The sequence below is a fragment of the Medicago sativa genome, chromosome 2, assembly GCF_051527215.1.
Source record: "Medicago sativa cultivar Bolivia chromosome 2, Bolivia_mono, whole genome shotgun sequence".
In the NCBI taxonomy this organism is placed as follows: Eukaryota; Viridiplantae; Streptophyta; class Magnoliopsida; order Fabales; family Fabaceae; genus Medicago; species Medicago sativa.
In genome coordinates this window covers 4,278,402-4,288,069 of record NC_140750.1, presented here as the reverse complement: position 1 = coordinate 4,288,069, position 9,668 = coordinate 4,278,402, and the positions used below count along the sequence as shown (strand labels likewise).

The following is a 9,668-nucleotide window of genomic DNA, read 5'->3' as shown; positions in this document are numbered from 1 at the left end:
TTCCTCTAAAAAAATTCTTTAAAATTTAAGCAGGTTTATTTTTTTTTTTTGTAACTTTTTATATTCTTGACTCTGCAATCCAGCCTCCTTTATCCTCTCTCTTCTATCTTAATATGTTGTATGAATTCATGTTGCTAATAGAGGACAGCTCTGATAAGAAGTAGGAGCAAGTAGAACTTTCGGTTGAAAATGAAAGAATCCCACTGTCTGTCTATCACATGTAGCTTTTTTTGGAGTTTTTTTTTTTGAGAGTTGTTGTCATTTAGTTGCATTCGTGGATATTGGATAAGTGCTAAAACCCGTTTGCTTGCCTGTATCCTGAAGCATCCCACGTGCATACAGTTATCCACGTGGAATATTTGACCACAAAAATATCTATCATAATAATAGAAACATGATAATTCACGAGAGCCAGAGCATATATGCAATCACACATATAATAAAATGGTAGATTTACTATTTCACTGAGTGATAATATAATATATTAGTAACGGGACCAATCTTCACATGGTCATCAGCAGCATACCAATGTCAATTATATACTGAGATGAACTTACAATATAGCTGAAATTGCATACACTACATTTAAAATTATCAAGGTGTGATTTAGCTAAACAGAAAGAGAAACCAAATTTGAAATACAAGTTGTAAAATACATTATTAGTAAAAAAAAGATGATGAGGGTAACAAGATAACTTCATAATAAAGAGAAGTTTAATGCACATTTTTTCTTCTTCTGAATCAAGTATCATCTTCCAACAACCTGAACAAACAGGTTTATTTTAAGTCTTCATCGCAGGTCTAACCAGCCCCAAACCAGAACCACTTCCCAAATGCTTGAAATCTTTGGCTTCAAGATTATCATCATGACCAGCAAAACCTGTCCCTCCCTTCTTCAAATTAACCAAATGTCTCTCTTTACATGCCTTGTTGCAAACAAGACAAACCTTATCCACAGCCATAAATCTGTCCGAACATTTTTTGCAAAAGACATGCCCACATGAACTGAGGGTCACAAGTGACATTGTATTGGTGAGAGTGGTTTTGCAGCTAGGACAAATGTAGCTCCGATCAAGAGCATTCGATTTCTTCTGCTCACTAGTATCTTCAGTGAACTGGACAGGAAAAAGTGTCTTTAACTTTAGATTCTCCTTGCCTTCCGGACAGATGGTGCTTGTAGAAGGAGCTTCTACTTTAACAGAAGCTTCTGGTGTAGCAGAAGGCAGCCAAAATGCCTTCATTGTCCTAAGGGCTTCTTCCTCATAGGAAGTGACCTTCACACTGTTTGCCCCATGGAAACCATTCTTGTCACGGTTATAATTTCTATCACTGTATTGTGGTACAGCACCATGATTTTGCTGATCAAATGCATCAAGCTCTTTAGCCTTCTGCAACATTAATTTTTCTTCTTCCTCTTCTTTTTCTTGCTTCTGCTGAGCAGAATGTGCAACAAGCCTCCTATTTTATTGAAAATGGAAATATCACAAACAACATTGTTAATGTTCACAACTTAACACTGGTTGTATTTTATTTTATTTTTTTGAGAGGGACTTAACACTGGTTGTATTCATAGCAATGAAAATGTAACATACATAAAGACGACATATACTTGAAGGGGATTGCTATAATCCACCCACTAGAATTTGTGAAGGAGTGCTTTAGAGTTGTCCACCATGAACCAAAAACCTCCCACTTTTTCTTCTAAAAAATAATGCAAAGCGATGGGTAATCATGTAACTTCAAAAATAATTTTTTTTATATTCATGTATGTCTCTCCCTATTCAAGCTAATAGTGATCCAGACCACAAGTGGATTGACCACGCTCTCTCTATTTAAGAAATCTGAGCGACAGCAGATAGTGTCGAGCAACCTACTGATCCTAACTTTGAACTCATCAAACTCACAAATCGCCAGTCTACAATCCTTGACAAAGTTCGGCTGCACTCTGTTTTTGCAGGATCTCTTTGCTATGTTTCCAATTCCAACATAAGGGAACCCATACATCAGCAAAGCTGGAAGCTTTAGACATTGCCTCGAAAGTTAGAAGTGCCCCTCTACTCCGCTCCTGACTTCTCTCATACCAATTGATGGAAATTTAACAGATAGCCCAAAATCATAGATAAAAAACTATGACATATTATAAAATATGTAAACTTGTGCCATCTGATCAAGGTACACGATTACATATTTTATAATATATCATACTTTTGTATCTATGATTTTGGGCTATCTCTGTTATATTTCCTTCAATTCCATCATCATAAACATAGCATGAGCGCCTTCCAATGCGACTAGTAGTTAAAATAGACAAAATACTGTTTGCAGCGAAAAGAGGTGGTTCTTTCTTAGGATCAGCAGTGGAGACAAATATATCTATGCTTGACTTCCCAATAGCATTATATTGAGTTGGAGTTTCAACTTTCTCTTTAAGAACATTAAGAATCATGGAACAATTTACTGGACAGAGTTGGCGCAACTGGTCCAACAAACAAGAGAAAGCAAATCATATCTCACATACATCAAAATACTGATGCAGTCTGGCTATGGGGCATTCGGCAATTTTGTAGTTTGTGAGATAGTTTGCTTTTTCTTGGTTCTTTGAACAGTTGCCCAAACTATGTCCACTAAACCATTCCACTCTAATGTTCTTAAAAGAAAAATTTGAAACTCAAACTCAATATAAGGCTACTCAGAAGTCTAATATTCCAGGCATAGATATATTTGTCTCCACCACTGTCCCTAAGAAGGAATCGCCTTTCTATGTTAGCTATTGATTATCCCTTTGAAAAGCATTAATGTTATTTTTTTATGATGGTGGGGCACTGTCTTCTAACATTTGAGGAAATGTCTAAAGTTGCCAGCTTTGTTGATGTATAGGTTCCCTTCTATGGGAAACATGGTCTAGAGCCCTGGAATCCTGAATCATACTTCAACTAAAAAGAGACCAATGCAAAGACAAAATGTGGCCAAACTTTGTCAAGGATCGCAGACAGGTGAAGCATGAATATGATATGAGTTCAAAGTGAGGACTAGCACTCTAGCAGTGATCCAAACCAAAGGTGGGTTGACCATGCTCCCACTGGATGCTAACCCACATGTGGTTGATGGTGTCACATTACCAGCAGAGCAACTCTTTATTAAGTGGGCTCTATCAGGTAGCAATCCACCACCACCCCCAAAGCCACCACGTGTTGAAATGGCCAATCCTAGATTAAAATGAAATCAAGAGGTAGAAATTTCTTCATTCAAGCCAGAAATATTCTTGGACAGTGTTTTGAGAGTATCAGCCAACAGCCCAGCACTATTTGAGAATCTTCCTTTTATGGTTTCCATGCTCTGGTTTCAGAGTTTGAGGAAGGCTATTTCTATGAACAGTCATTCTATTTTCGTTGCTCTAGTTTCTAGTGTATAAGTCAGCTGCCAGCTTTTCTAATTCAACAGAGTTATATGTTTTGTTACAATGTATTGGCCATGCAAACAATGGAGATTTGAGCTGTCTCAAACCAAGATTCATTTTAGGATTTCAAATTAATTGATCTCATGTTTCGAGATGGAGAAACTATTAGGTGGATAATACAGGTCTGTTTGAATTGGCTTATTTGAACTTATCTACTAGCATAAGTACTTATGACACTGTTCGAGAAAAGGGTATTTATATTATCACTTTTCTATTTTCCTTCCAGTTCTAGATACTAAGCCTGCTGCCAGCTTTTCCAATTCATCATCATTTTATGTTCTGTTAGAGCAAAGTATTGCTCATGCCAATTATTGAGATTGGAGCTCCAACGGATAGACTGGCACAGATTCATTTCGAAATTTCAAATCAATGAATTTCATGTTTCTGGGTGGAGAAACTATTGGAGGAATACTAAGGGCCTGTTTGGATTGGCTTATTTGAACTTATCTACTAGTATAAGTACTTGTCAGACTCTTCAAGAGATCTTACAGAAACAACCAATGACATGTCCATAAGTTGTTTTCCCTTTTCACCTTATTTCAATCATCTCTCCAAGATAGCTATTAGCTAATGAAAACAAATTATAGCTTATCTGAAAACATGTTGACTATATACATAAGCAGTTTTGTTACAAGTGCTTAGGGTCTGTTTGGGTTGGCTTATTTTTGAGCTTATGCAAATAAATAAAGCTTTCATGCATTATTCATAAGCTTGTCACGGTATTCTATGAAAAAACAGCTTATGAAGATACAATTTTCGTTAGTGGGTACTGAGTACTTATGAATTAACATAAAAGCTTCTTTATTTGCATAAGCTATTTTTCATAAGCTCAAAAATAAGCCAAATCAAACAGGCACTTATTAAATTGAATGTCCAAACAAGCACCTAAGTAACAAACAAAACATTGATTCAACTTCAAATAATAGTATTTTGCATCTAGTAGCCAACAAATTAAACAACCCATATCATAATTTCAATTAAACAGTGTCAAGTTCAAAACTTTTCATCATATCATCACATATTAACTCTTTCATTAACTAAAATCAGCATTGAAATTAAGAGAGTACCTTTGAATGTCTTTCTTCTGAGATAATAAGCATTCGAGAATGCACTCTTTGCAGAAAAGGTGACCTTTTTGGCAGCTCATAGGATCGATTAACGATTTGAGACAGAGGGAACAAGCATCGAAGGGTTTGATGGAATCCTTCCCCAACCTCTCCTTCTGCGTTCCATAACCGAGTTTACGCTTTTCATCGTAGGTGAAGAACGCGAGATCGTTGTTGTTCTTCGAATGTCGCTGAGGCATTTCTGTGATAGATCGGTGATTTTGCAGAAAGAGGGGTTAGGGCTTTGAATCTTCGAATATTTTCGATTTTGATTGATGATTGATTTGAGTTCTAGGTCGTCGCGGTAAACCGCCACAGAGGATGGCTTGGTTTTGTGTTTATGGGCTTCTTCTGGGTTTAATTTGGGCTTTTTACAGAATAAATCAACTTTTTTTTATGGAGTTACTTTTTCCACCCTATGAGTTTCTCATGCCCTCAATTCCGATTCTAAAATTCGAAATATTTTAACGTATTTTGGAGGATTTTACAGGGTGCTTATGTGGTTCGGATTTTATAATCTGAACTACATAGGGTGCACGAGAAACTCAATAAGGTCAGAAAAGAAGGTGCTTTTTTTTAATGACACAGTTAGTATATTAAGTGTGTATTATTTACTTCCCTAAGTATTTAACTTGTATTTTTAAGACAACATTTATGTTTATAAATTCATTAAATAATTTGGTGGAATGGGGTTTAAGAATTTCAAAGTTTTTAGCTTTGCTATGGTAGCTAAGCAAGGATGGAGTTTTCTGTTTAAACCTGAATCTCTAGTTGCTAGAGTTTTTAAATCGAGGTACTTTCCTCGTTCTTCATTTTTGGGTGTTAAACTTGGTTATAAACCCGAGCTTTGCTTGGAGGAGTATTTGGAATTCGCGTCAGTTACTTTTATATGGATGTAGGTGGACAATTGGAAATGGGCAGCACGTCAGTGTGATGAATGATCCATGGGTATAAGGTGTTCGAAGTAGCTGGATTCAAATGTAAAACCAAAAAGTCATAAAAGGGTAACAAGTGAGAGATCTCAACCATTGACATTTTTTATTATTATATCTATGGTCAAAACATCACCTTTCCCATGATGGGAAATGATTCACCTTTCCCATGTTAAACTCCACCTATCTTGTAGTACTTGCTAATTTATATTTCATTTTAATTTCTTGTCAACCTTATGGACTAATTAGTTTACCTAATGAAAGACTTTAACTCAATATTTCAGATGATTAAACTCAAACATGATAAATATCATCACGCTTGTAGCAGTTTGTCCCTACCAAATTTAATTTAATTTAGGAGTACAATTTAATCAAATTCTATCACCTAAGTTGAGTGCAACCAATGATTACCTTCTTTGAAACTATATACGTGGCTGAAAATATCTCAAGCACCTAAAGTAAATAATGAGATAGACAAGCAGTGTAACGTCATGTTCATTCCTTTTTGAATTTTTGGTCTACACAAAGAACTTTATTCGTTGCTTCCTTCTTCTTCCATGAATCTAAAAAATGTGTTGAATTTGATAGAGACTCCATATGATTTACATCGTTGTTTAAAGCATGCATGCTCTTGTGTTATCATATTTGATGAGAAAAGACTTTTGACATGTGTCGATGCCAAAGAGAATGTAATGGCTATAATTTCAACAAGCAGATTTTTTTTTTTTTGCTTTTGTGGTTCACACATTGAGATAGTAAAGTACAATCACGGACAAGTTAGATAAACCAATGGATTTGGAGCAGATCAAAATCCAAGGAATCAGAACATACTTCTCAAAACAAAAAGTATCTCTTGTATCCATGGTGGTAAATTTTTGGCAAAAGGATACATACACTTACAGCCACATGTATATCCCTCGTACTCTCATAGCATTGAATCACCAATAAATGTACATTTCTTTCCTACCTTAATTTTGCAAAAAAAAAAAAAAAAATCTTCCACTTATGATGTGATAAGAAAAAACAAATATAAAACGTGTATATTTATTTTATCATGCTTTAGCTAAGTTGATTTCCTCTAAAAATTGTTTTAGCTAAATTGATACCGATTATGCCACTTTCTTCGACAATGCAATAAAGACGACCCTAAATTTGTAGTTGTAGAGAGTTGGCAATGATGGTCATCCCTGAAGTTTGAGACGATTTTTAAATATTGCGGTGAATCAATTATCAAGATAGTTTATTGTAGAACTATGATCTCCAAATAAAAAGCATACCACATTGTTTTACCCTCTTTCTTGATTCCTTCAAATCTCGATAACAAATTTAATACTAATTAAGTTTATCTTTGCTTGAATTAGAACTATCCATTCTCAAGTTGCTATTTGAATACTAAAATATGCTTATGGAAAGCACGTGGTGCTGTCTAATTTGTTGGCCCTACCTCCCCATTCTCAGGTTCAAAAGCTTATTCTATAATTAGTGAATCACATTAACTAAGAAGTGTTTGTCCTTTAATCCGTTATTATATAATATTCCTACCGATCTATGTGATATGATCAATTTTATATGTTACCAGGTGATTATCGACTAGAGTAATGATATTTTGACATCTATTTGATGACAACTTTGTTGACAACCTTGTTTTTCTCACTTCTTATTGGTCAAAAACAATGGAGAGAGAAAAAAAGAAAAGAGAGGATAAGAACATCATGTGAGTATGAGAGAGAAAGTTGTTCAAAAATTGTCAAAAAGTGGTTGTCAAAATATCATTTCTCTATCGACTATATACAAGTTTATAAACTTAGGCAATATCTAAGATCAGACAAAATCCTCAGTCAGTGTAAGGAGGCCATGTTATTATCACATCAAATAGAAGTTTAACACATGGTGTCAATTTAAGTACTATATATAATTAATGCAATAGTGGGGCAATCTTCGATTTAGAACCGCAAGTTTATGTATGTTCTACTATAATAATTCTGGCCCTTCATAATTTACAAATCAAATAGTAAATCAAAATCATCAATAGCAATGTCTGTTTGTCGTTGAGAAAACACAAATATTGTGTTAGGATTTACCTTTTTCATAAATCAAGCAGTCATATAAAACATGTGATTGCTAAGGTGTAACAGAAACACATACATATTAGCTATAGATTATTTCACATGAAAAGGGAAATGAAAAAACACCAATGTGTGAAAATATTTTATATGAATGAAAGCATTTACTACAAGAGAGAGTGGATATATGATTATTACAAGTTACAACACATTAACTAGAAATTAATTTTGTTACTTACCAATCTATGAATCTAAAACAAAAATCCTCAAATTTAGCACACAAGAAAAATGAAGAGAGGAAGAAAAACATATTATATATATTTATACTAGTTGGTAGCATTAGTTTGCACTATTTGAAGAACAAGAAGAAACTGGTGGTGGAGTTGTAGATTTCCATGGAACCACTTGATTTTCTTCATCATCATCATCCTCAGCATCATCATCATCATCATCATCATCATCTTGATCATTATCTTCATCATTGTTGTTGTTATTGTTGGTAGCAGTGACACAGTGATTGCAAAGGGAGATGGTGGGTACAAACTTGGGTCCAGTGCCATGCCAAGGTGTTAGAGATTGACAAATATGGCAGAGAAGAAATCTGTGATGCTTTGTGACTATGAAGTTTGCAGTGTGAACCTTAGCATCACATTCCCAACAAAGGCTTGCTTGATCTGATTCACAAAACAACTTTGCTGGACTTTTGCATAGCTCACATTTCTTCTTCATCTCATCAACCTTGAAAATGTTATGTTTTATTGCCTTACACAAAGGCTCACTCACAATTATTTATATAACTAAATTTTGAGGCCAAAATAAAAAGAAAAGAAAAATACATAAATACTAGTACATTATATGTAGTGGGGCAACTTGCTACTATTGAAACCATTCAACCTCTTGTTTTTTCTTTTTTAATCAATGGATTTGTTTTCTCACTCCTACGTGGAGAAAGTTGACCAAGAGAGGGAAAGAAAACTAGTAGTTGTTTATGACTTGGAGTCAAACAAGTTGGTTAATATGTCTTGGTTTGTTTGAAATTGAATACATTGATGACCCTCATTTCCCGATTTAGTAATGTTATTAACATGAGTTAATCATGAGATATTAGATAATAGATACTTGTACCCAACTTTCTTTTTACTGGTACATATATCTATTAAACTTGATACTAATCAAGTGGGATATAGTTTTTCTAACTAATTGTAGTAGTGATAATTACAGCTAGTCCAAAAATAAGGACAAATGATTATGCCATCAATATATAACTAGGTTGCAGTTTAGTAAAAGTGGAAGTGTGTTGGGAGGCCGTCGGAGAGTCAAGAGCAACAACGAGTTTTGTTGGGGTCCAATCGAGTGTCAAGAGTAACAATAAATCAATGCTTCAAAAATAGAAAGAGGGAGCTTTACATCTCTACCCAAAACATAAAGATATTCAGTATATCGTATGACCATCTTATATATTCAACATTTTATTCATTTATAATTGACGTGAGACTCGGTCACTCACATTTAAACTCAACAAAATTGATAGTTTTTTAACAAATGAATTAAGGTTCAAATTTCAATCGAAAGATATATCCACATTTAATGTCCTAAAATATCTCGAATATGATTAACTCTAGTAGAAGAAATAGAAAATAAAATAATTATGACATTATAATTTGGTACCAAACTTTTAATTTTGAGATTTTCCTACTGGATTGAGAATTGGGTGTAGAGGATAATTGTTGAAGTGGCTTACTTGCTAAGCACCAAGAGCTTATCACATCAAATAAGACTATACTATAATATATTATCCTCATTGCTGACATTCTAAGGGGCTGTTTGGTTGAGGAGAAGATGAGAAGAGAGAAGTTGAAGAGAGAGAGAAAGGAGAGAAGTGTCCCATCAAAGCTGTTTGGTGAGGAAAGAAATAGGGGAGAGAGATTAAAAACCAGTGGGCCCCACATCAAGATTCTTTCTCTCCATGGGTGTGAAGAAACGGGAGGAGCTGTTGGTATTTTAGGCATTTCTCAATTATGCCCTTGCTTTCATGTGTATGCCAGCATTGCCATCCTCAAGCAGACAACTTACGGTGAATAACACTGATGATAATATGATCCATGGACAT

The 9,668-nt window shown here is 34.6% G+C and overlaps 2 protein-coding genes across 2 annotated transcripts; both read right to left on the bottom strand.

Annotated features, from left to right (window-relative positions):
• Positions 1-459: 459 nt before the first annotated feature.
• Positions 460-4,914, bottom strand: LOC146943779 (phosphoinositide binding protein). Its single transcript, XM_085742049.1, has 2 exons — positions 4,525-4,914; positions 460-1,458 (listed from the first exon to the last, which is right to left on the bottom strand). The coding sequence occupies exons 1-2, from the start codon at positions 4,761-4,763 to the stop codon at positions 783-785; spliced, it is 915 nt and encodes a 304-aa protein (XP_085598175.1). The 5' UTR covers positions 4,764-4,914; the 3' UTR covers positions 460-782.
• A 2,778-nt stretch (positions 4,915-7,692) lies between these two features.
• On the bottom strand, positions 7,693-8,361 carry LOC146943778 (uncharacterized). The gene has a single exon (XM_085742047.1). It carries the CDS (start codon positions 8,285-8,287, stop codon positions 7,898-7,900), a length of 390 nt encoding a protein of 129 aa, XP_085598173.1. The 5' UTR covers positions 8,288-8,361; the 3' UTR covers positions 7,693-7,897.
• Between the last annotated feature and the right edge of the window lie 1,307 nt (positions 8,362-9,668).